At 38.9% G+C, this 27,506-nt stretch overlaps 1 protein-coding gene across 1 annotated transcript; it reads right to left on the reverse strand.

Moving 5' to 3' along the window:
- Positions 1-4,385: 4,385 nt before the first annotated feature.
- TMEM62 (transmembrane protein 62) lies at positions 4,386-27,020 on the reverse strand. Its single transcript, XM_082058861.1, has 14 exons — positions 26,506-27,020; positions 23,263-23,374; positions 22,005-22,142; positions 20,851-20,896; positions 17,721-17,862; positions 15,517-15,641; positions 15,254-15,376; positions 14,245-14,400; positions 12,661-12,820; positions 10,876-10,989; positions 9,859-9,943; positions 8,170-8,274; positions 7,201-7,319; positions 4,386-6,364 (listed from the first exon to the last, which is right to left on the reverse strand). Exons 1-14 carry the CDS (start codon positions 26,683-26,685, stop codon positions 6,038-6,040), a joined length of 1,932 nt encoding a protein of 643 aa, XP_081914987.1. The 5' UTR covers positions 26,686-27,020; the 3' UTR covers positions 4,386-6,037.
- Positions 27,021-27,506: the final 486 nt, after the last annotated feature.

Genomic DNA, 27,506 nt, shown 5'->3' on the forward strand with positions numbered 1-27,506 from the left:
TTACCTCTTAATAATAAAAAGGGAGAAAATGCTTTAAAGCAAGTGCCCACAATTGTAAAAAAAAAATAAATTAATAAATCTTTTTTTTTTTCACCTTGTGTTAATTTCTTAATTATTGAAATTGTGTGATGCTTCAGCAATTATGTATTTTGCAGTATAGGAGAGTTTTCTTTTAACAAAAGGTGACAAAAATCCAAGATTCTTTGGATGTAGCAAATAGTCACCGGCTGCAGAAGCACCAGCGTTTGTCCCATGAAGGTGAGGAACGATCGTTTATAAGATCTTAAGCAGGGACAAGCATTAATTCAGTGTAGGAGTTGTGTGACCACAGTAAGGTAATAGAGGTTCAGCTATACAATCTTTATAAGCATTTCTTGTTGCAAAGGGTAATAAACAGTATTGGGCAGAGATTTTTTTTTTCTTTTTTTTTTCTTTGAGCCGGTCTTCTGATTGGTTGTATTTGGTGAAGTTTTATGCACTCCCATTCCCATCCCGTCTCCCTTTGCACCTGGCACAGTTGCTGTTGGCTGTCCTGTATCCTGCATCTAATTTTCTTCCTTTCTGCTTTCTTACCCTATTTTTTTTTAAGTTCATCATGTTCTTATCCATAGGAGCATCTGTTGGTGGTTTAGTGCTGGGCTATGTACTTTAGTGTCAGGATTTCATGGAAAATGTCAGTGATACCATGAAAAGAGCTTGCCAGCCCAACATAAATGTGTATTGCTGCAGTTTATAGTAGCTGCTGTTGTTAAAGTGGAGAGAGCGAAGGGAGATGCCTTTCAAATAGCTTAATCTCTTTATTTTATTTTAATGCATTGATCAAGGAAGAAGCACATGCAGGATTACTTAGTCCTGGTGTTTGTAACATTGCTCTCCTCTACTGCTACACTGCCTTTCTCTTTATTGGGTTCTCTTCAGAGTGGGAAATGTTTGTACAATCCATAAATAGACTGTCAGGGGATAAAAAAAGATCACAGGCAGATGACATTATCCTGCAATAAGAGCGTGTAACAGCAGCTGGAATAAGCTCCAAACCTAGAAAATATGTTGTGAGACACAACTGGGATCTCTTTAGGAAAAGCACAGAAGGAAGCAGAAGCAAGACTTTTTAGCCACAGGAACACAGAATTTTGCATCTAGAAAGATACCTTGCATAGCAAAATTCACTTTTGCTACAGCATTCTGGGTGGAGTGGTGGTAAGAAGGTGGCTGAACAAGTCAGCAGTATTGAAAGCAAACTGGAAGTATGAAGTAGCAAAGCAGGGTTTATGCAAGAGGAGGGAGGTGCAATTTATTGTTACAGGAGGCTGACTGAGGGCAAAGGGTGAGAGAAGGCTCTGAGGTTTTACAGGTTTAGCCTCCTCAGCTCCACCCTCTTCTCGAACTGGCTTCTCTGTATCTCTGTGACCTCCCTTCAGTCCCTGCTTCTCTGCAAGAAGACTTCCTCACCCCATCAGCCCCTACTCGCTTTCCTTGGCCTCCTGGGCGGGGGAACAGGGGAAGGGAGAGGCCAAGGACCAGGCTCTGCTGAGGTGAAGTTTGGAGAGGAGCCAGATGTTGGTCTTCCCGGCTCTGAGGGAGGGCAGGACGCTGTCTGCTGGTGCTTGTCCTGCTGGCCGTGGAGCTGCCTGCATGTCCCACTGCCCCAGAGCAGTACTCACATCTCTCTCTCAACAATAATGATCCCATTAGAAAGCTGCATGGGCAGCAGTGAGCGTTTCCCACTGGAACAGCTTGTTCCATGTCCTTGAGCTGGGGAGTCTGAGTGATCCATCAGGGCTCTGCAGGCAGCTGCCTCTCACCTCCCCCTTCCAGAGGGGGTTTTGCTTGAAACTTTGGAACTGGTGGTTGGATTGGTTGGTTGGTTGGTTTTAGTATGCTATATTGTGGGAAAAACACAGGGGAAAAGCCTCTCCCCTGCCCCCATCTGAGACGCAGACACAAGGTTCATGTAAACAGCGAGAGCGGAGCCAGGTGGAGCTGAGCTGAGCTCTCTTTAATTAGCCTTTCTCAGTTTATAGCTTTATGGATACAGGCCTGGACTAAGAGGTTAAACAGGATTTTTTTCCAAAAATGTTATTCCAAACACACCACACTCTTCTTGTTACTGTTTCCTGTCATATTCTCATGCATATCTTGTGGACAGCCTTCCAGCCCACTCATTCACAGGCCTAGGCCCAAGATTAACATGCCCGTACGTCCTTGGGGCAGTCTTCCAACCCAGCATTTGTACGCCCATACATTCTTGGGGGTGGTCTTCCAGCCTGAGATATCATCCTCACCAGCCTGGGCTATCACTCCTTACAAACATAAAAACATTCTTCTGTTTTATGTTTTGACTAATTGCTGTGATTTAATCATGTTAGTGTTAGTCTTCGACTGACCAGATGGTCATGTTAGTATTGATCTTTTATCATCCAGGTGTCTGGAGCCGTACGTCCTGCTGTTCCCACACCCATCCTTGCATTTTCCACTACACTGTAGGCCAGGATCTCCTTACTGGGGTCACTGGGTTGGACAGGCCTTCACCCATGACAGTTATAGGAAATTATGCATGGCAATGGCAATCCCCTGGAAACTTCCCTCTGCAAGTTTTGCACAGCTCTCAGAGCACTGATGTTCTCTCTTTTTCCTAGTTTATGTTAGGCATTTCACAGCATCTTGGATGTTCACCAATGAACATGAGAATTCCTTCATAAGCAAGCAGCAGCATGAAAAATGGCACATGCTTTTTCTGAGAAACTTTTTTTTTTAAAAAAAATAAGAGAACAAAATGTATTTGAAAGCCATTATCAGCATTATTTTTCTTTCCAAATAATTAAGTGTCCTTTTAGAGTACTTTCAAATGGGAACTAAGTATTTTAAAGAAGGTCCTCGATGCAGATTAAAAAAACCCCACAACCAAACAAAACCATAACCAAATAAACCAAAAAACCAAACCCTGCAGAGTATTGTAACAGAAGCATTTATCCTATGAAAGACTGATTTGTCACAGATGATACTAATGTTCGCCAGCAGTATGTGAAATACTTCAGCAATCTGGTTCCACGATCTGCCGCTTGCTTTGCTCATTTTGTGTAGCTCTGATTTGTCCTCCTCGTGAACAGCTTGGAAAGTATATTCTTGACTTCAGAAGACCTCTGTGTTCTCATGTTTACCTCAGAACAGCTGTGCAGTACTATTTTAAAATAAAGAGAACTATATGCCAGAAGTAGTCAATGCCAAAGCTGTTTCCTTCTATTCAAGTAAAAAAGTTAATAAGTAAAATATTTTAATCCACAATTCATCCATAAACTGGAAAACCATGGAATAAGCCATGCAACACTATAGAAGATCTCACACTGATGCTAACTGATGTAAATGCTAAAATACATTCCAGCACAATACTGTGTTATCTTCTCAGCAGAAATGCTGCCTCTCAGTGAGTCCAAGAGCTTCATTTTGAAAGACCCAAACCCAGGTGATTCATCAGGGTGACACAGGGCCCATTATCATGGGAATGTCGTCTCTCTTCAGTCCACCATGTTGATTTGTGCCTTCTGGGCACCACAGACCAACGGAAGAGCCAAGGCAGTTTTCTTTATAGGTGGCTTATAGATTCATCATATCTACCTAGTTGTCAGAAGTTTGTCCAGTTATCACTGGTTCATTTAAGAGACTGGTGATTCATTCTGGGAGATGGGCTGTATTTTATGAAACCAATTTATTTTGTTTTAATTTTAAGGGAAAACATACTGTATTGTGATTTTTGTTACTCATAGTCAACTTGAGCAACCACTTACCTATATGATAAACGCAGCTAAATTAAAGGTTTCTAAGAATTTTCAGTCTGCTGAGATACAAAGAATTTTAAAAAAACTTTAAGAAGGTATTGGTAAATAGTGTCGTCCTGTGTTAAAAGTATAAAGCTCTGGAAGGAAAGTTGACATTTTCCTGCTAAAGGTTTTAGAATATTGGAAAACTGTTTAAGAAGGAGAAAATCTGAATTAACATGAGATAAGGGAAGTTTTACTTGTCTGTTAGGCAAAAAAGAGCTGCCATAGCGGTGGCTGTAGAGCATGAGCACTTGCAATGCAGCGTGGAAGTTTCTGAGATTCTACAGTGTGCTCTTCACTGGGATACCAGGGCAGGATAGTCCCTTTCTCTCAAATTTTGTTACATCATTTCCCACACATGTATGTAATTCACGCATCAACCATGTTTCAGAGCATGTGATACTTGTTTGGGTCCCTGGTGCCAGGGATAGCACATCGACAAATAAAACATTTTTGCTCACCACACTATTAGCACCGAGAGATTAACAGAATTCCATCCATTTACCCAACACAACCCATGGAGCCAAGAGGTAAATATTTGACAGAATAAGATTTTTAAGTCCATCGACATGTGATTACACTGAGATTTTATTACATTTCAATCAACTGCTACTACCACAACCAAAATGTCTCATTTCAGAACAGGGTCTTGTCACAGGGTATAGATATGAAGTATTTTATTGCCACTTATTATGCTCCCTGATCACATACAAGTAATTTGTGAAATGTCAGGTGTTTTTTTTTTTTCAGTTGTATTTCTCACAAGTAAATTTTGTGCCCTGTCTCTTCGATTTTCTACCAACTTTGCAAAACAAACTTATGTAGCAAGAAATGACATTCTGTATTTTCTTAACAGTGTATTTAACTTACACAAATGAGAGTGGTTACTCTCCTATTGAAGAACAGGAATTAAGGAATAGGAAAACTCATCTTTTAGAAATACCAAAAAGTCTTAATTGTAATCAATATTTTCTTCCAATTTGATTTATTTTCCTGTGTGTTCTACTGCAGTCACTGCTGTTTTTTTTCTAAGGTGCCATAAATAAGTTACCCCTCTTTTTTCTTGAGGAGCCATGAATAAGTTATGTAAAATTACCTAAAGTATTTTAAATGTTCCACTCACAGCAGACTTGCGAAGCAGGCCAGTGTTCTCCTTTATAGATAAAGGCACCTCAGCTCTCTTGGCTCTGGATCGCTACATTCTTCATAAGTGTAACTGTTATATCGTTTTTAAACTTAGAAAAACTGACACTAAATAAGTTTTCCTACGTCACCCTTCAGTGCGTTTGACTGAGACCCAGAAATGCAGCCCTGACCCCCTCGCTTACAGGATTCCTTTGGGCTCTCCCATCCTGAGGACATTGTCTCCATTCTTTGCTTTTAAGGTGAACTCTGACTACAGCTGGGAATCCTGGCAACACTCATCATTCGCTGGCCTTTCACTGGTCAGGTGTGGTAAAACTGGCAGCCTCAGCAGTGGAAAACAAAACTACTTCTTCCCAGAGAGAGAGCATGTTAATTAGCTATTTGACAAGATCAATAGGCCATGGCTCAGGTAAACATAAACACAAATACACATATACACACCTAACAGCCTAGAAACTGCTCATACATAGCACTGTGCCCTGACAAAGTCTATAAGCGTAGGACTCTTACTGTGAAGGCCACCACAGCACCTTTGCAATAACCACCACTTCATAAAGACATCTGGCATAGTCTTGTAGTTAGTCTTGTTCAAACAGATGTAACTCTTGAAATAAAAAACAAAGTTAAGCACAAACCCTGGAGCTCATTATCAAGATCTATGCTCATTTTCTCCAGCATTATAAAAATCAATAATTTAATGAATTAGAAGTATTTTTCCATTCATGGTGGTAATGAGCAAACATTTGCATTTTTTGATCCATACAGACATACCTATCTTCTGTATTACAAAACCCCCAATTATAGAAATTATTATACCATTTACTGTATACTGTATTAACGTATAAGTGTGTTATATAACATGTATTATACAGTATACTGCATATGTATAATACAATAAAAGTATAAAATACATATTGTAATACATTTATTATTTAATACAGCTCTGTAGCAGTGCAGGTGCAGCTTCAGATCTTACCAGCTAATGGTTGGGCTGTATGGATTTCCAGCATCCCAAAACTATAGATTGTGCCTTCACAGTTTGTAAGTCAAAGAACTTTGAATACTTATGTTGTACGTCAGAAGCTCTGAGAGTTTTTCATTTCTACCCTGTAAGTTCTGAGTGCAGATGATTTCAGTGTCCAGGTTTTATAAATCAGAGCGGAGGCCAGCACCACCAGCCACGTTCTCATTGGGGAGAGGAAGAAAGCCAAGGTCCCGTAGGTTCGCTGCAGGAAATAGCAGGAATAGACCTGCCAAGCCAGAAGGAGGGTCATTGCCAGGTGAACGAGCACAGCTGTGAGGCGTCGGACGTGACGGATGTGAGAACGGAAGCTGTGACCCTGGCATCGGAGCAAGAGGCACCAGCACAGATAGGCCATTAAGGGCAGGTTGAAAAACAACATCTGAAAACAAGAGCAGAGAAAAACAAGACGATGAGCAAGCCAGGTGTTCTGGGTAACATACCTGAGGGCATGGAGCACATAAAACCATCCTATTCTAAGTAGTGAGTACAATTCCCAGAGCTGGAACCTCAGGATGCAACTCCAAGACTGCAGCTGATGGAGCTGAAGCTGCCTGTGCCGCAGCCCCAGGTCGAGCATTCCTGTGCCCTCCTTTGCAGTGGGAGGCACTGACATGCATCTGACCTTTCTTGGAGCTGGCTCAGGGAGTCTGACTTGGCAAAGTACTAGCACAGGAAAAAAGGAAGGTCCTTATGTTAGTTTAGCTCTCTGACCCAGCTCAGTGCAGTGTCAGACAAGTGTTAGCACTGGCATAACGGAGGGACCATAAAGGAGGCAACATTAGCTTGGGTCTGGTTTACATGCCAAGGAACTGCTCTTTCTCTTTCAGACTAAGGGCAGCTGGAAAAGCCAGAGGGCAGCCACGTCAGACTACTGGAAGAACTGGACTCGGGAAGTGACACCTACTGATCTGAAAGGTTATTTGGAAAAAAATTAGAGTGGTAAATCTGTAGAGATGACTTCTAATCCAGACATCCAGGGAGTCCAAAGCAACACCAAACAGAGGAAAAGAGAAGTTTGAGAAAATAACACACTACCTTCCTTTTGGTCCTTTAAATTTGTAGAAAGGTAAGAAAGAGCTGTTGTAGTCAGGCATGGCCACTCATCTTCTCTATCCTTCCAAGAAACCTTGCTTTATAAAACTATTACCAAAAAAAATCAGGAAAAAGGTCCCTGAAGAAAGCAGTTTGTCAGCCTTGATTTTTATAAAAATGTACCTGTAAAATGCCAACCGCAAATGTCAGACTGCCCTGTAAGAAGGAACCACCGACAAACACTCCAAAGGAAAAACAGGCCCCCACGTGGCCATCTATCAGTTCACCTACAAACCACGGTCCTGAAAGAGAGGAAACCAAACATACAGCACCATCAGACAATACAATCTAGACATGGCCCTTTTGCACATTGCTCTTTGTACTGCTGAGCACAAAGTGCTTAACAGGGGAAAATAACTTCTCTGTTGCTGGTCTATAGTAATAAACCTAATGTTTTCATCTTCAACAAACAGCAATCTGATGAATGTTCCTGATGTGAAGATACCATGGTAGACCACTGAGCTGTGGCATGCAAAGAAAAGATGATTTCATCTCTGTGACAATTTTCAACACCACATATAATGTTTTTCATATCGGAGAAGCAAAAAGATAGATCCTTTCAAATGCTGTCCTTTTCCCAGAATTACAGTAAGAAAAATGAAATACATGGTCATGAACAATTCCAGCATGGCTGAGCTTAGAAGTGAAACAGGCAGGCTGCACTATGTTGTGCATACTACACTGACTGCCAAGGAAGCAACTATTTTAGCAACATTGTATCAGTGGAGAAATCAGCTAAAATTAATATGTCTTAGTAACATGTCATGTGCAATGTACCTTCAATATACTCATTTTACACCAAGGTACAAACAGATCTTATTCAAAGAATAAGTGAAAACAAATTAAATTTTTAAATACTCACCTGCTTTCAGAGTAATTTAATAATGTAAGTGTTTAATTAATTCTAAGGCTTCTAAGTTGGGCTCTTACAAACAAACCTTCAGTCTCTTTGAACATTAACTTTTCAAGTTCCACATAGATTTTGTAGCTTCAGTAGATTCTCCAAGATGTTAGAAGTCTCATTTTTTATCAGGATCTGATGTGTCATTTAAAAACACTAATTTATGTCCTCCAGTACTCTAGGTTACTTACCCAGAACAGTGTATAAATTCAGAACCAGAATGGAGTAATAAAAGATGTTTGTTTTACTAAAGACATGAAGGGAATACGAGGTCAGAGTAAGTAATCCTGGCTTTTCTAAACAGAGATAAAATATAAGAAAAATACACTTGATTCAGATTGCAACACACACATATATATGTATATATATAAAATATTGGTCTTTCTGAAACAAATCTGTACATTATTTACTCATTCTATAAACAAGAAATATAAAATTAATATTTGGTATGTCTACAGAACAAACACAAGGGAATTCATTTCTGCTATTACTGTGATAACTCAAAGGCACCAATAAATATAACAATCTATGTTAAAAACAGCAGAAGAAGCTGCCCTTCTAACTAAGTACACTTACTGTAAGTAAATAGAACTGAATGACCATTCTATACCCAGAAAATTAAGTGAGCTAGAATGAAGAACGTGGAGAAAGTTCATACTAAGTGAAAAGTAAGAGATTCAAAACAGTAATTGTGCAAAGCCAAAAAGGCAGGTCAGCATGGACTAGATTAACTGGATTTTCTTTGGTTAAATCTACTTGGTGAGATCTGATAGCAACTCAGATAAAATGAAGGCTAGGTATTAAAATGGCAGCATTCTGACAAGCGTGTGATGTTGGCAAAAAAGAGCAATATTAATTTTCTAACGGAAGCAGACAATTCATAGGTTGAGATCGACAGAGCCTTCCTATAAATGCTGGTTTTTAGAGTTTCACCTATTATGTGGCTGCCGTTCTCACAAAGCATTAAATCCCCAGAGGACAAGTTTGACCTTTGGAGATCAACAGCTCTAACAAATTTGTTCTCTAATTTGTAAAACATTTGTCACAGTCTACAGGGACCTTGCTGATCACAGGGTGCTAGCTCTTTTCATTTTTAGTTGCCAAGTTCCAAAATAGGCCACTGAAAATCTCTTCTTCTATGTAAGCAGTTGCTGTAGGATGCTACGTGATTATGACTATAAAGGAAGGGACATACACTGACATGAATAGGAAGGGAGGTGGCCTCCAGAAAAATCTCATTAGTAAGGTGTGGTTCAAACAATTGTTTAAAGAATAAACACCAAGAGCTTAACAGTATTAGTTTTAATTTACCAGATTCGTCACAAACAAAGTAGCAACTTACGACAAAACTGATCTTAATATTATTTTGAGAATGACCCAAGCCTGTTCATGTTCTTTGCAAAGATTAACAAAAATTATTTTTGTAGACAGAAATCTGTTTCTCCACTCAGGTGACAGATAATTCTGTGCCAGCTGTAGTGAAACAAGCACACATACAGAACTAATACAAAATAAAACATTCCTTTCCCTCCGCATTGGATTCTTCAGTGAGAAAATTAAAATCAAACCTTTAGACTTCAATTAATTGGATTTTTGTTTAAACAAAGACACCTGATCAAGTTTTTAGTTTTTAATTTACTTTACTTGATATATTGGAGGTTTTCTGGGTCCCCTTAAAAGCAAAACGGCAGCTTCAGAGAACCCAATGAAACTCCACAGTACTAGATGCAAAATGCATATGGTGATGAACAGCACAATTACTTAGATACTGTTAGCATACAGATGAATAGTAAAAAAAAAAACCAAAACCAACAACAAGCCAAACCAAACCAACAAAAACCCAAACCAAAACAAACCCACAGACAAACATCGGCTCATACCTTTGAGCGCTGGCTTTTGGAGGTATCTGAAAATAACAAGCAAGGCGACCTGAATCAGCACAATCAGTCCAAAGAGCACACGAGCCTGAAAACAGAGTTTTAATTCTAAGCCAGCCCTGGAGCAGTAGCTGCCTTTGAGGATGCCTTATGGACATGGATAGGATGAGACAAAGATTTCTAACTAAAATACATATTCAAATCTTGACGGTGTAATTGAACTGAAGAGTCAAAATAAACTTAAGAGTTTCTAAGTTATTTAACTTGTATCTTACTGACTTGAATTCAGCTGGATGGCTGAAAGTGATAGACCTGGATCTTTCCAAAATGAGGTGTGTAAAACACATCTGTTGAAACAGTGTAAACACACTTCCTATGGAAAACATCTTCTGAGCACTGTACTGAATAGAACTGCAGTTCAAAACATTGTGGACAGTATCGGTTACTGATTAACAACACTAACATAATTTTGAGCCTATCATGATACTATCTACAGTCACGTGGACTGTCCTATGTTGTTCTATAAGTGCACCTAAACTATTATGACATGCCTTCTTGGCATGTACTGAGCTGTAACACTTCTGGATATGACCTGGAACTGGGAATTTTGCCTTCCTTTTCACTAGAGCAAGCTATAATGTCAGCAGCTGCTGTGAGACTTTTTCCAGCATTCCTACCAGGACACATATTGCAACAGATCACAGTGAAGTTTTCTTTCTGCTACCTCCAGTAGCTTCTTTTCCATTTCTTGCTTGCACAAAATGTGGGTATACCTGTGCCCAAAAATGGACAATTGTGACTAAATCCACGAAGTCAACTGTTCGCATGAACCATTGCCACACACTCAAGTTTGAAGTGTGCAATTTGAGAAAGGAAACTTGAAATATTTGTGAAATTCCAATGGAGTCATATCTGGAAAAAGCAAAATGTATTCAAGCCTATCAGGAACTAGGAAAATGCCTCCTGCAGTCTCCAGGGAAACCAACACAGAGTGACAGCTGTTTTGCTGAAAGTACTTACTAGAACATAGTGGTCAGTAAGAAGAATAAGAGATTGCAAAAAGCCAAATCTACGAGAGAGGTTTTCTTCCATAGCAAATTTATGACCCCGGGTGCTAATTCTTCCTGCAGCATCCTAGATTGATATAAAACAAGAGAGCAATTAGATACCAGTAGTGCACAAAATATCTAATTGAAGTTGCTAATTATCATTGCAGCTTTTCTGGAAAGATCCAATTGATGCATGCATGTCTGGTATAATGCTGTATTAAATACATTTACCTACAAAAGATTACTTAGTGAGAATTTCGTAGTTTCAAGTAAACTGACGATTGTAAGTTCATACTCTAAAAGTGCTACGTATGAAGTAGATCCTGGTCGAGATTCAGCACCTTGTGGAAGACAGTGACACTTATTTGCCACCATCACCAGTTGTTTTCTGAAAGCTCAATTCTAGATAACAGATCATCTTAAAATATTTTGAAGCTTTGTTGTGCTACTTTTCTGGCATATTTGATAGAAATTGATATTGATAAACAGTAACACTGCTACATTTGTTCAACAGTTTGATATTTCTGCATGTGTAACACTGGCACCTTACCTTCCAGTACATATAAAATGGTTTATTTATAGTAAAGGATTCAGTATGTTTAATGTGATTACAGATGAGACAATATTTGGACAATCCTAGAAACTATATACAGCAATTGTAGTATTCATATTTTCTCCAGGTACCTAACTCAAGTTAATGCTTCATCCTCCTCGCTTATCCAAAACTATTCAGTCACTAGATGTAATAGTGATTTATGACTGGAGGGGAAAGGAAATTAATTTTTTTAAACCCCCATCCAGTTATCTGATAACAAGCCTGTATTTGCAAACAAACTACTGCTCTGCAGGCCTGTATAACCCTCTTCAAATGTTACTCAGTTTTGTGCATATGCTTTCATCATCATCACAAAAAAAAAAAAAACAAAAACGAAACCACTCATGAAATACAGCTCTCACAAGTAAAGCATCACAGAACTCAGTAACAAGCGAGGGGGTAGAAGACTGGCCATACAGAAAGGCCATTAATAAAAAAGGCAGTATCATTCTTGTCCTGTGAGAAATAATGCCTAGCTGGGTTCCAGCAAGCAGGACAAAGCCGGCTTTCCCGTTACTATTGTGCAAATGTGCAGAATGTTACAACAGTCTGATCGAGTTCTTTGAAGGCCACTTGAAAGTACAAAAATGAAACATAGTACCAAGAACAGAAGCATTAACTGAAAAACATTTTTTTCACCCAGTAATCTAAAATCAGTTAGGTCTGACATTCTGGGAAACAGAAACTGTGTTCAATGTCAGCCTGTAAGAGATCATGTAAGGAACTTCAATTATAATCAAAGACAGCATTCCAATCTTCCAGCTCTAGTTCCTTTGCCTTCTGAACTAACATGATGCTACTTCCTATTTTCTTTAAGCATGATTATTTTTTTTCCAGGACAACCTTAAAAGTTGTTGCCTGTTACTCAAAATAATTTATTTTTGACCAATTACTTGCTCCTCTGTCATGTCCTATTATGTTTCTCATGAAAAATAATAATCCTTTCTTTAGTCCAGATGCTTTATGAATGTTTTAGTGCTCAGCAGTCAGTGTTTTTTTAATGTAATAAATCCTTTGGGTTTTGTAATCAGACAAATAAGGAAGGAAGTCTGTTAGTCTGTCATCATGTATTTTGTCCCTAGTTATGCAGATACAGAAGGGTGATGGAGCAGACGTGACAACATAAAATTTCAGTACAAAGAATGCCAACAGGTACTTTACCTGGACAGTCACATCTATGTGATGAAACCCTTCACTGTAGTTTTGTGGACTCCACCTCAGCACATAGAGAGGGCCAGACACCTGATATGCATTCCCCAAGTGAACTCCATCTATATAGACTTTGACAGAGATAATGGCAGAAGGAGAGAAGGCCAGAATTCTAAGGAGTAAATAAACAGCAAAATAAACAGATTTGTTACAGGACTTGCAGATTGTCATTATTTCCTGAAGAGAAGTCCCTAAAGATTACACTACCTTGTACTTAAGAGTTAGAAATTAAACCAGTGAAATATCTGTAGACTAATAGTAACGTGGTAGCTCTTTCCTACAGTTAAAACCCGAAGTTTTGTATGGCATTGTACAAAAGAATAGGAGAGTAAACTGATTTGTGGAACAGATGAAAAAGTGGCAGAGATCCTCATGTCTTGGCAGAAATAATCTTAGAACTCTTGCTGTCAGAACATTTGCTAATGCAAGTGGGATGCATCCTCCTGCACACATGCAAACACAGAATCAATACTTGTAGATATCTTCTCTCTATCTAAAGTCCTTTGTTGTTGGGGGTGGTTGTTTTTTCTTTTTCTTTTCTTGTTGACTTATTCTTTTTTTCTTTTTTTTTTTTTTACTTTTTGCTAGTCAGAATATAACCTTTCAGTCTTCATAACTGAATTTATGAGAAATGGAGTGGAACGCAAGACTGGTATTACAGATCTGAGACACCAATAAATGCAGTATCACTTGGCAGTGCTTATATTCAGAGAAATCTTAATAGTAATACTAATACAGACTCAATATATTGCACACAGAATTTCTTTCATTTCTGGTAACACAAAAGGCATTCCAGAGCATGTTTCAATCAAGTAAGGGAGTCTCATATAGTTACGGTGAACAATTCTACCTGTTCATATATTTAATACAACCATAAGAATGTTCACATAGGGTTCTCAATAGGAAACTGGAAAGTAGATAGACTTAGTACGATACTGCTTCCTAACTGAAAAGTATGACAATCTTCTTTTGATTGGAACTCTGGGCATGCAATATAACCATATATTTAATGCATATTGGTCTAACAGGAAATATAAGATGTTGGAAAAGGCACAGAAATTTCACATACAAATAAAAAAAAAAGAAAAGGTAGAAATAGAAAGACAGAGAGATTTAAAACAAATATGAAAATTGGCAGAGGCTGAAGATGTTTTTATAGATGCAGGTTGTATGGAAACACAAGAGGCTAAGTCTGAAGTGAATAGAGAAAACACTTAGAAAAATACACAGACAAAATCCTGACATCAGCAGAAGCAATGTGAATATGTGAGATTAATAACATGGATTACATAGTAAATGCATAAATAAAACGAATATGAATTACTACTATATGATCTCATTTTATCACAGATATGACACAAAGTGACCTCTCAGGAACAATATTACAGAGAAAACTGACTTCTGAGAACAGTGGACACATGCATCTGAAAAAAAAGGTTTTGTGTATATACATGTAAATATAGATGTACATTACAACCAAGATGCCAGCCATTAAAATATAGTTAAATATTGTGAAATCTAGAGATGACAGTGTACCTGATATGAGTGGAATGAAGAATTTTCACTAGTGGTTCATGAGCAGAACTGCTGTAGAGGAAGGATTTGGGATTGGTGATGAGAACTACAGGCCATTCTTCAAAGTTAAGATCTACAAAGCTAAAGAGGTCATGATCAAATGCAAGGATCCGGTACCTATAATGAAAGGGAAAAAAAATTGTTGATACTAACTACTGCACACACAGCTGATCTCCATGCTTCCCAAGTTCCTAAAGATAACGTGTTTGTTTTGTTTTCCATTTATTCTCTTTTGTAGTTGATCTTGTATTAACCAACTCCACTGTATTAACTGTACAGCTGGTTACCTCTGATCAGGTTCATTGATTATAAATCACTGAAGCACCACTCAAAATTCCAAATGCCAAGAATTATTGAATTTTGTAGATGAATCAGATAGACTAACGTTACGTTAAAGAATTCAAATATCATGTACATTACTACAGTGTCTGGGTAGGTACTCTAGTATGGACAAAGACCCAGTGTGCTCTGTTCCTGTATGCATGCAAGTATCTTTCTTGGCATTACTGCAGAATAAAAGTTAGTATGCTACTATACATTCCACACGGCATCGGACACTTTTGATGTGTTGTTAAAGTAACATTTCTCAAGTAGACTTCTTTGTCTCTAAAATTCTAACAACTGGTGCAGAGCATGGGTATTTTGAAGTAGTGATGCTGAATTTTATTATATTACATTTTATTTGTCTACTCTGAAGTGTAAATGCATACTAAATGGATGTTTAGATGTCCTCTTTTTAATTTCTGAATATCAAGAATGAATAAAAAATTACTTAATTTACTAGCATATTGTTGGTGTAGGGAAAGAAATCCCAGACCTACACAGAGATACATTTTTCAAAAGCATTAACAGTAATAACCAGTCAGGCAGATCTAACGCTTCTTTCAAACTCTCCAAACAGCATGAAAAGGAGTCACAGTATAACCATGTAGGCTCCATATAATAATTTGCTGACATCGTGTTTCCTTACCTCCTATTATCCATCCAGTCTCCCAGTTCGAGTTCCAGAGTACCACCACGGTGTTGACTGTGCAGAACTGGCATCAGCCCACCCAGTGTATGGAGATGTCCACATAAATAGGCTGTGGCAGAACTAAGACAAGAACATAAGAATTGTGATTATTTGGGTGGGAAGAAAATGGCACTGCAGAAAACCTGAAAAGTGACAGGCAAGTATTAGGAGAGTCGAGAAATGTACTTCAGACTGAAATCACACAGGTAAAAAAATCTTACTTCATTAATGTTCGTATTCCTGGGGCTGGGGAGATGATCACTGAGGTGGGAAAATGGCCAAACCAGATAGTGTGATTGCTATGCAGACTTTCTGTTGCCATCACCGACAGCTCTTTCACTTGATTCTGAAACAGGCAGGTGTATGAAAGACAAACAAGCAACCAAACAAACATGTTTAACATTCAGGCTATTTGGAAAGAATAGCAAACAGAAACCAGAAAGCAAGCAATTCTTTTTTTTTTTTTTTTTTTTTTTTTTTTTGTTCCAGAGAATACTCTCAGTTGCTTTAGGGACCAGTGCATGGACAAACCGTATCACCAGATATATTCCTAAAATCCAGTGTTCGAAAAAAAAAGTGGAAACAAGACACTCAGCACCTTCCTTGCAACTGAATACAGGAAAAGTGCAATATAAAGAAAGAATTTGGTAAACAAGATTTCTATCCTTTCTACTGCTTATTTATACAGTCAAAGAGGACATGCTTGAGTTGATTTTATAAACATCCTTATCTTACAATTATCATTCCTACTATCTCTTGAGTTGCTAGATGGCCTTTAATAGGCATGTCAGACCACAGAAACTGTGCACCCTTTGCTTCAGGCATTTAACTGGATGAACTATGATGCTGAATCTTGAAAATATTACTCAGCCATTGCTCTTAAAGTTACGCAAAAGTAACACTATACGCAGCAGGTAAATTTTCTCTCCTTTACATGTTTGATTTCCAATATCAAATCAACCGCTTACTGTCCAGAGAGACTCAAACATCTCAAAGTCTAACAGAGCAGGCAGAAAAACTATAATCAGAAAAGAACACAAATCCCCTCTTTCACCGTTTTGCAGATCATCCTTCAGGGTAACCCAGAGAACAACCAATATATTTTTTTCCCTCCTGCCTGAAAATAAACTCTGAAGGGCATGAATAAATGAAACAGAAATAAAGGTATATTAAAAATGAATAGATTCAGTATACCATTCTGGGTTAATGTAAAGGGTTTGTTAAGTGAGATTATATTCCCTTCACCTTTATGAATTTGGGCTTTAAGAATATTTTTACCTAAGCTATGCAATCAAATAACTGATACAAATCTATTTCATTTTTCAAATTCCTGGCAGAGGTTTAATTCTTAATAAATAGGTATCTACCTTTACCTTCAGTTTTGTGTAAAAATCTGCAAATGATTCTCTCTGGACTCCTGCTGCTGGGCAATTAGCAAGCAAATGCTTGACTTATGGCAGCCAAGGACAGGAGCTCTAGATTCAATGGCATTTCTTAGCTCCTCGAGAGTTTGTCTGCAAATCTACTGCACACACTTTGGTTTACAGTAAACAATGAGAACAGTACTTGGCAATCCTACATCAGCTTTCATCTAAGTACCACCAAGCACTTTACAAACCCTTAACTAAATGTCAAGCCTCCTTTAGACAAGATTAGAGGGAGGACATTTTACTTCTCATTGAGGCTGTTATCACAGGCAAAATATGACATCTGTTTACCAAAACACAGTAATTCTTTGCCAAGGCTTCTTTCAGAAGAGTATCTCAAGAACAACAGCATATCAACAAACTACAGAGAAAAATCAAAGGGAAGTAAAATGTTATCTAAGATGATATGTGATTTAAACATCGGGATTAATGTTATTTTTTTCAAAAAAATACCCCATAATTTTTATGATCTCAGAAGACCAGACCTAACTTTCATAAATGACACATTTCTTTATAGCATTATCTTTCACATTATTCCATTGATAAGTGCAACTCTCTCATCAGTAATATCCATGAAAAAAAAAAAAAGCAGCTAACAAACCAAAAAGGAGTGAAATTAGAAAGTTTGGGGCTTTGTGGCTTTGTTTTTTTGTGTTTTGTTTTTTTTTTTTTTCTTTAAACTTTACAGCATATAAGGAAATTATCACTCAAGTCTAGCTAAATGCTAAGAAACTACCGACAGTGTCCTTAAAATATCTAATTTGACATTTTTGTACTGGATTATTTCTTACGAGAGAAAACACAGATACTCTAATGTTAAGTGACACATTCATTTTTCTAAATAAATGTCCCACCTGCATAATAACTTAAAAACATGAAGACTCTTTCAGATGAACACAAATATTTCAGCTAACTCTTCTTTATAAAACAAACAAACCCCACAAACAAACCACTACAGAAGTAAAACAGCCAGCAAAATGGAATGCAAAACTTAATACCATGTTTAAAATTCCAAAGAAATTAAAGGGTCTCTTAGGGCCTGGGGTGAGTGTGGCATCCACACAGATGAATGAATAGTTCCCAAAAGAGGTGGTGTGGATGTAATGGAAAGAGCCATCTTTATGCCAGGCGGAGTATTTCCTGCCAAAATAAAATGGCAATATTGCTGTTAGGAAAGCTTGCATCAATGACAAAGATGACCTGCATAATATAAGTCCAAGATTTCCTGCATTAGATCTATCTCCATCCTGTTACTGCAGTAAAGTCTCTTCTTGAAATCAATGGCACTGAAAAGTCTGTACTTGAGAGAAAACACATAACACATGTTAAGGCAAGCAGCAGGTGAGCATACAAACATACAAAAAAATGTCAGCCTAAATACATTTTCCATGAACAACATGGTACTTTTTAATGGATAAAGGATAGGCTGACAGCATAAACAATGCAAAACTAATAGGCAAGATGACAGAACAGCAGGATCTTACACCATTCTTAATAAAAGGAGATCTGCAAAGGAAAAAAAAGCCTTTATTGTTGGTATCTGAAAGAATTTTTCAAAAAGCTTTTTTTTTCCTTTTTTACCTAGAAATATCAAAGAAATCAAGTCCTGTAACTAAAATGATCATGGATAAATCTGAGATTAACTAAAAGTTATTTGGTTTAATTGGGGAGAATGTTTTTCGTTTTCTTTTGGGGTTTTGGGTTGGTTTTTTTGTGTGTGGTTACTTTTTTTAATTTAAACTCCCTGCATGATATATGGAAGCTAAAACATCCCTGAGTTCAGATGAATATAGTTTGAACTCAACCACCCAGAAAGCAGTTCATATCACTATTGCTCCACCAATCAGAATCAACAACAAAATTGACAGAAAGGTTGACCTGAAGAGAATAAAAGCCAATATATAAAAAACAAGCTTCAGATACAAATCAATACTTCCAATGCCATAAAGACCCTTTCACAATGTTTATTTTTTGAAGCTAATGTTACCTGTATGAATATCATGAACTTCAATAAGAAAACTGGCAGCTCAGTACCTTAATCCTAAAATTTCTGCCTTTAGTCCCACTTAGCATATCTGTAACAGTTGAATCATCCTCTGCTCATGCTATGGACATAAAACAGGAATCCATGTTTTTGTGTTAAAAATATTATTGTATTTCAATACAACTGCTGCCTTCTTTCATTTTAATACATAATGAACATCAGAATGTGGTGTTGAATAAGTGTTTTTTCCTAGCCTCTGTTTTTATATCAGCAAGCTGCAGTGCTCTAAGGGGTACAGCAATGAATGAATTATTCGTTCAGGAATCACATAAAGGAAAACAGACAGCATCTTACTGTCATTCATACAAAAAACTCCCCAAAACAAAAAAAAAAACCCAAAACAACCAACCAACCAACCCCATAAAAACAACAAAACAAAACAAACACAAACCAAACACAACCAAAAACATTGCCCTTTTGACTGTTTAACTTCCCAGGGGCAGAAGAAAAGGCTTAATTTTACTTTGCCATCTCCTTTCTTCCTAGAGTGTAGCACATCTACTAAAAATTTTCTTAAACTTTATATTTTGTTAATTCATCGTTTCAATAAAATTGTCCCGATAAAGACAGTTCTGCCTTTAGCGATGCTTAATAGCTTTTGAGGATTCTTTATGCCTTTCTTCTGCCTTAGAAAGTAAGACAAATCTCATTAAAGTGTCTTTATTTTGCTATGATGACAGGCTATAATAAAGCAAAAACCATTATGACAACACATTTGTTTAGCAAGAGACTGTCAATTAATAAGCAAAGCTTTTTTCACCTGACGCAGAATTTCACTCAGAAATTATTAGGTTGGCTAAAATTCTTTAAATGTTCACCCTAATCCTCTCCAATCCCTTTTGCTATCAGTGCATCTTCATTGTGGACTACAGGCAGGTGATCCATCCATCTTTCCAAACAGTAAGCTTGTCCAGGCCAAACAACAATTCAGGGATGATCGGGCAAATTCACTAGTGCTACATCTTCCCACACGTGTCACCAGGACCTCTGGTAGCACCATTAAACTAGAGTGGAAGATTGATACTAGACTGTCATGTATCCACATCTGTGGCAAAAGGTACAGGGGGGTGCACTGCACTAGCACATCCAAAAGCCTTGTTAGCACCATGCATTCATCCCTCCATCACAAATCCACATGTGAATTGCACAACCTCCTGCAAATGCAGCTGCTGTAGGATCTATCCCACAGAATTTATGGGAAAATGTATCTGCTCCTGCTGGGCCATAGGGAACTGAAGCAAACTGAACTATCAGATGTTTAATCTGTGTTCTTATTGCAAAGTGGATGGCTTAAGAGCCTGAATTAAAATAGAACTTAGATTTCCAAGTCCTCCTCGAGTTCCAAAGAGTCAAAGCTGAAAGCACCATCAAAATTATGAGACAAGATTTTGTGTTCGGACGTGAAGGGCAGAAGAAACTGAGAAATGAAACATGAGTTACAACTGAGGCTAACATCACAATGTACAAGCAAAAGAGCCAGCTGAAGAGGGGAAAGTTTCCTCACCTATCTTCACATTTAAATCTCAAGTGTGTTCCTCAAGAACATTTGTCCAATCATCATTATCTGCTTTTTTTTTTCTTTACCTTGAGTTTTCTAAAATGACTAAGATGTGAAGAAATGGCTCAGATAAAATTCAGGTCCATATGACATGAAGGGCACTTTTGGACATGCAGAAAGAACATAAAGTGAAATTTTCTCTTGCTTTCTTTTTCTTTTTTCATCTACTTTAAGGAGGACAAGCATTCTTTGGGAACACTGGTTTTACAAAAATAGGTCACACACTGTTCTGAGGAAACTAGACAACTAATGGACAGACGATCTCCAAGATGCAGGCAGATTTACAATATACTCAATTACAAAGCAGAGAGGAATAAGAGATAAGAAGTCTCTGCAAAGAATTCTGTATTTTCACAACCTATCCTGTTCTATTAACTGGCACTGGAAAAGAGAGGGGGAATAGCAAATATGATCCCGGACTACAGGAAAGTCAGTGAAAAGGCATGTATGTGATAGCTGAAAACAGAATATTGTTTATTGAGTTTGACCTTAAATATAATGGCATCCGTATGGTAAATAAAAGTACCTGTAATAATTCTGAGCACTATCCAGGTGTGGAATGTTGAATGAATCTGTAAAGGAGAGAAAAAGGAAATGAAGAAACCCTCAAATTGATTGTTGACCTTTGTATTTTATTTCCTAATGTTGAGATAAAGCTGTCTCAGCAGGCACTGAAGAGCTTTTTTTTTAAACCCCATATTTGACAAATAGGCTGTCTAACTGTGCAGAGAAGACATTATATACTTGATGCAGTTGACCCAAAAGTGGGAATAGTTTTCTCATTTAAGTTTCAATTCAAACATAAAACTGTGGGAACGTAAATTGTTATTTAGTGGCTAAAACCTAACCATGTGTTTCCACTTTGGCCATAAAGCTTTTCAGAAGTTTTTTGGATTAAGTGCATTCTCTGTAACTAAGACCTAACTCATTCAAGGAAAATAAAGTAGCAACAGCATCAGACAATAGCATGTGTAAAACAGACAGCAGCTTGGGGAGGTTTGTTCTGCAAGTGGGGTCCAAGCCTCCATTAAGGCTGATAACAGAAACCTGATAGAGAAATGGGTGTAAAATGTCATGTACAGACTGTATATTATAAAGTATACACTTTTTTTTTCGCCAGTGCTAGGCTTCCTAGTTTTGCCCTTCCTGTAATAGCCAGATTATATAGCCTACAAGGTTTTCAAACTTGTGTTTGAATGCTTAGAATGTAGCAACAACTCATGATGTGTACAAATTTCCATGAGTTCTTTCTATAAAAAGAAAACAAATTTCATTTACTTGCTGAATATGCACTACTTTTTAACTTACCTGTGGGGGTAAGCCTGTGAAATTTAAATTGAAACAATTTCTTCAGTAGGGTAAGGTTACAGTTTGCCCTTCCATTAAATGACACAGTATATAAAGTAATGACCCGGAAACTAATGTCTGGAGGTATCTTCTACCACTTGCCAGGCAAAAGCAACAAAAGAAGTCTCTTACTTCCCCGGTACCAAAACTCCAGTAATCGCCTGTAAACAAAATGTGCCCTCAGTAGAGCAGACGTGGATGGCAAGCCCTTCCATTGACTCATAGCCACCACTAACATGCTAGTAAGTACTAACACTTTACCACTATAGTCTAACTTGCCTACACCAGCTCTGTAATCAGAGGAAAGGAAGAGATGTTTTATTCCCTTCTTACCATGATTCCCTTTGATGTCTATCCACTTGGTTTTTTCCATGACCTTTGATCTCTTCAGGATTGACCAGTAAGTTTTCCATTCTGCTTCTACCTGCTCGGATCCCAGTTTATCTCTTGTTTTAGCATCTGTCAGGTCACCTGAAAGCATACAAAGGTGAGATATGACTAGAAGCCTACACAGTTCACACAAATACTGTGACTAGGCAAGCACGCAATCCAGGCCCCATAATGTAAGTGGCTGCAGGCTCCTCTGTGCAATCGGGATGTTCCTGTCATCTGGTCCAAGAAGTTGCTGTAACTTAAGTGCCTTCCAATGCACATGCAGCAGCCTGTGTTGAAACATCTATCAAGCACATCACTGCAGCACATTTACCAACACCATGCCAAAGTAAAGAAAATGGTTATGCATTTATTATGCCTGAAGGTTCTGGTCACAGAAGCTTTAACTTCACACCTTCTGTATCCCTCAAGCTCAAATTAAAGGTCAAACCACTCCCATTTCTGTTCATATAGTACAGCCTCCTGGCATTGCTAGTTAAAAGATTAATGGTAACTATTTCTGAACTCTTAACTTAAAAAGCAAGCAGCAGATAAGCAACTCTCTGTAGAAACAAAAGTTGAGGTCTAGCATTAAGATTCTAAAGCCTTGCGTATAGTAATGGCTCAAAGCTTTTTCATTTGCTTGCCAAAACAATTTAAATAGCAATAGCAAGCTATTGAATGAAATGGCAAGACTTATTTCACCTGTCTTGGTATGATACGTTCAAATGGAAAGGAGCGATGAAATCTTATGTTAATTCACAGATTATTTTATTGCAAATGAGCAGGGATTGCTCTGAGACAGGAACTGGCTCTTAATGGCTAATCAGAGACATTGCTCACTTCTGTAATTTCAAATACAAAGAATGACAGAGAATCACAACCAGGCGGACAAGAAGGAAGGTAGCTGCTAGCAAGGACTAAGGTGTAGCGACAAATATTGGGAAACAATAGTCACATTGCATAATTATGTTTTTGTTACATATAATACACACAGAACTCACCATGAAACTCAAGACACTGAACAAAATCTAATTCTCTTGAGTTTCTAAGTTATTCTCTTCTGCTTCTAGCAGCCTATCTTCAGCTGCAATTCCATTTCCATTGCTTAAGATACGATATGGCTTTAAAGTTCCCTATTGAGATGCTAGAATTTTGCTTATTTGCTCTTCCTTTGACAGCACATTCAACAGGAAACTCACACTTTTGAATTGCTCACCTGTTGCTAGAACAAGTGCTGGCTGAATTATATCAATTGTTTCAGAACAGAATTTTTCTAAGTCAGGAGCTCGTTTGGGATCCCGAAATCTACTGATATGAATATCTGATACCTGCAAAAGAGAAAAATGACACACTGTCCCAAGCAGAGGGTTATTGCTGCCCAGCTTGTTCTGCAAAGCCAAGTACATGCAACATAAGAGCGGTCATAGCGATTCATATCAGTATAAGGGATACCGGCAGAAACAGAAGTGGATGACCAGGGGAGAAAAAAGCAGAACAAGCATATGATATTGCATCTCTAATCCCTAACATCACATGTATATCAAGAAAATTTCCTTAAATCTAAGGACATACAACAACATGGGGAAATACTTAGCTATCTACAGTAAGTTTTGATGGCTCTAAGTGGCCTGTTGACTTCTAAATTCTGTGAGCTTCTGGTATTATACAGTGGTCTTGTTGCAGGAGAGAATACTAAGCATTTCTGAAAAGCAAGAATAGGTTAAAGTTAGCTATTACTAGAAGCATACTGACAACTAATTTAGTACATTGTGTGACACTTCCATTAGCTGGGTGGAAGGTTTTCTAATATTCTCCTCATGCATTTAATGGAGCTGATGAGTATGTTTAGGTCCCATTCCACGGGCCTTCATGAAAACAAAGATTGCCCAATAAATGATGATATCACTTGTACATAACTGTAAAAGATGCTGATCATATCTAAATGAAACAGTCAAAGCCCTCACATCAGAAGAGTCATATGGGGCAGGATGGGGAGAATAAGAAAAGTAAGATTTTTTTTTTTTCCTACATTGTGGCTTTTCTGGTCTGTCCAAAACAAATCTAGAGTGAATCCTTTCAATTCTATTTTCCATTCCACTTCAGTCAAACAATAAGCTATCCTGTTCACTTTAGACAAATGGTATTTGATGCTCGAAAAATGATGAACACATGCTTATGGCCATCTGATGATATCACTAACTGAGAAAGAAAAACATTAGTTTTTACATTCAGTTTAATACACTGGGTCTTGTAAAGCTTTTTCCAGACATTGCCTGAATACAGTTTTTTAATTTAGTCATATCTTTAACTTCATTTTTATTGATATAGTCAAGTTGGTATGAATTAAAGAGTACAGTAAAACTACCTTAATAAGCCTGATTTTCTACAGAGATCTTCCCACATTTTTCCTCTACTACAATACTAGTTTAAGATTTACAAAACACTTTTCTTGTAAGTTCTAAGAGTTACAGTGTCCTGAGACTTCTGAGAGCTGCAGCTAAGTTCCTGTTATCACTAAAATCCATGAAATATGAAAATCTTGGGAGTGGAGCTTATTTTTTGTTTGCTTGTTTTTGTTTTAAATTAACTTCAAAAGATGTCCCAATAAAAAGGAAGTCAGTGGACAAAGGGAAAAACTTGTAATGCTCTTATTTATTTTCCAAAAATGTAGGTAAAAGCCCACTTCCTGCATTTCTTTTCTCTTTTCCCTCCTTCTGACTCACGTGGAAATTTAGCCTCTCTCACTGCATCATAGGCAGTAACTTTCATCAAAATGTGTTGGAAGAGACTTAGGAATGAGAAGAAATCCCCATCCACTTTCCTTATTCAGAGAGGATGTGGCTCAGAAAAGGCAAGCATTAACAAGGGAGCATTACAAGGCCTATAGCAACAGTAAAATGCAGCCAGCTGGCAGAAAGAGAAAAATCAGCTGTAAGCTTGTAGAATATTGAACTAGAGAGCCTATTAGGCACTGGGTAAGAAAGGCAGGTCTGCTATAAGAAAGATGAAAGAGCCATTAATACAAGATTAAAGTACAAGGATTGCAATTTGGTTCAGTTTAAGAAGAGACAGTCCTGTGGATGGAGGAAAAACAAAGCAGGAATTGCTGGGGGAGGAACCCATCATCTTGAGATTTGTCCAGTGACCTAGGCTAGACCTATGGAGTCACCAGGGAGCCTGAAGCCTGTTTCCCACAACATCATCAGACACAATGCTGGATTTAGTGCTTAATTAATTTCCAAGTCAGGTCAATGATAAAGTAACTGTTAAAGGGCATGTCTGAAAGAGAACATAACCACTTGAAAGTAAAGCCAAGTCTAAAATTAGGTGTGCCCTGACCTATCCTTGGGAGAACTCCATTTGAAGTAACACAACCAGAGAGAACATGGCAATAGAGGTATGGAGCTGCATACACTGCTTATCAGCATAGCTCTACAGCTGCTATATGCTGCTGTAGTTGACTCTCTTCAAGACAGCAACTCAAGATAGGAGCTTTATCTACATTAACTCAAGCATATCTTGAAATCTGTTCTGCAGTACAGATAAGCTTTTAGTCACCTAAGGAAAAATTACTGAAAAAAATGACTTTGAAAATACATAGCAATCACAGAGAAGACAAAGACTAATAATATGTCAGCTTGTGCACACAGAGTACTGCCTGCAGCTAATACATTCAGCCAAAGCGTCCTTGAGTTTGATCATAAACACAAAATAGTAAAAGCAGCCTATTTGTTAGAAGGAACTGCAGAGCAACCCCAGTGACATCTCAGCCATTGATTACCCGCAAACCTCTGAACAGCTTGAGGTTAGTTATACGCTAAATGCTTCATGAATGCTCTGGGGCCAAGGGTCAGAAAAGAGACCACAGAAGCATCTAGATGTGACAGTTTCTTTCCAGGACTATGCCATTTGGATCTTATGTTCAGCGTGGAAACAAAGCTCTGTACATTTAACCTAAGATACATCACTCTTGCACTGGCCCAGCACCCTCTATAAAAATCCATGTAACTATTTTCATGGCCACGTAACTTTTGGAAGGGCAAAGGACAGGCAGAGCTGCATTTCTCACTGGGGTATTAGATAATACCGTACAGGGTGCTGATGCACTATATAGGCTAGTGTAATTATTAGCTGAGTTTTAGTTACCAGTTTCTACCCCTCACACCTTATTTTTGGGGTAGTCGAGTGAGCTGGCCAAACACCTGCAACTTCGGATTGACTCGAGCCTCTGGGACTGCAAAGGGGGACAGCCAAGGGGCACAACTACCCGAGGCAGGCGCCGAAGCACCGCCCCCCCCCGCAGAGTGCAGCAGCCCCTCGCTCGGTGGCCTGGCACCGCCACCTCCGCCGCTACGGAGCCCCGAGAAGCGGGGGGCGGCCGTTCCCCAGCGCGGCGCCAACCGCCGCCCCTCGCACCGGCCTGTTGCTCGTCCCCGAGCCCTCCCCGAGCGCCGCTCACCTGCACAGCCCACAGCAGGTTGGCGGCCTCCGCGCCGGGGGCAGGCTGAGGGGCCCGCAGCCGCTGACCCACCGGCGGCGCCGCCCCCGAAGGTGCGTACCAATCCAGCAGCAGCGCCACGGCGGCCGCGGTCAGCAGCCCCGCAGCCAGCTTCAGCATCCCGCGCCGCGCCGCCACCATGCGCCGGCCCCGGGCGGCAGCGCCGGCTGCAGCACTTCCGCGTCACGGCCTACCGCCTGCCGCTCGGCCGTGGCTGGCCCGGAGGCCCGATGCCAGCGGGAGCGGGGTGGGGAGCGCTCCCCTTCTGCGGGCGCTGTTATCTGGCCGGGCTGCGGGATCCGCCCGCAGCTCCGCGGCCGCCCTCGCCCAGGCCGGGCAGCTCTGAGCGGCTCTAGGCCGCCCCCGTGCCCCGGGTCCCGAGCGTGCAGGCTGCCCCGGGGACTGGAAATGCCTGAAAGGCTAAAACCCAACAAACCGGCGCGTTATTTGAAACGTGCGGGCTGCCCTGGTCCTTAGGGCATTTTGGTGATTGAGGAGTAGTACCGTAAGGAGGCCTCGGGCCAGTTCTCCAATCAAGAACGGTGGGGACAAAAAAGGATGTAAGGAGTGGTCAGTGTCTCGTCCCACTTCCTTGCATGTACAGCATGTAAACACCTTTTTTTTTTCCTTTTCTCATTTTCCTTTCAGTATTTATCATAAATCGAAGTAATTGAGTTTGTTGTTTTCTCCTAACATACATAAAAAGTCTTTTTATGCAGCTTGGAATATACTTTTTTAATATGCACCACTTTAAAGCATACTATAACAACTGTACACTTTCAAAACTAGCATGTTATTCTTTGTTATCAACTCTCTGCTTTCCTAACTGCTGCCTGCAGTTGCTGTTGAGGTTTTTTTACTTACCATCTTAAGCATGAGGTTAGCTGAAAAAGTTTCTGTCACTTTACATCCCTGTTTGCTTTGATATTTAATGTATTCTCAAACAACTTTTTGGACTTGGA

This window comes from Streptopelia decaocto, assembly GCF_964273445.1.
Source record: "Streptopelia decaocto genome assembly, chromosome: 7".
Taxonomy (NCBI): domain Eukaryota; kingdom Metazoa; phylum Chordata; class Aves; order Columbiformes; family Columbidae; genus Streptopelia; species Streptopelia decaocto.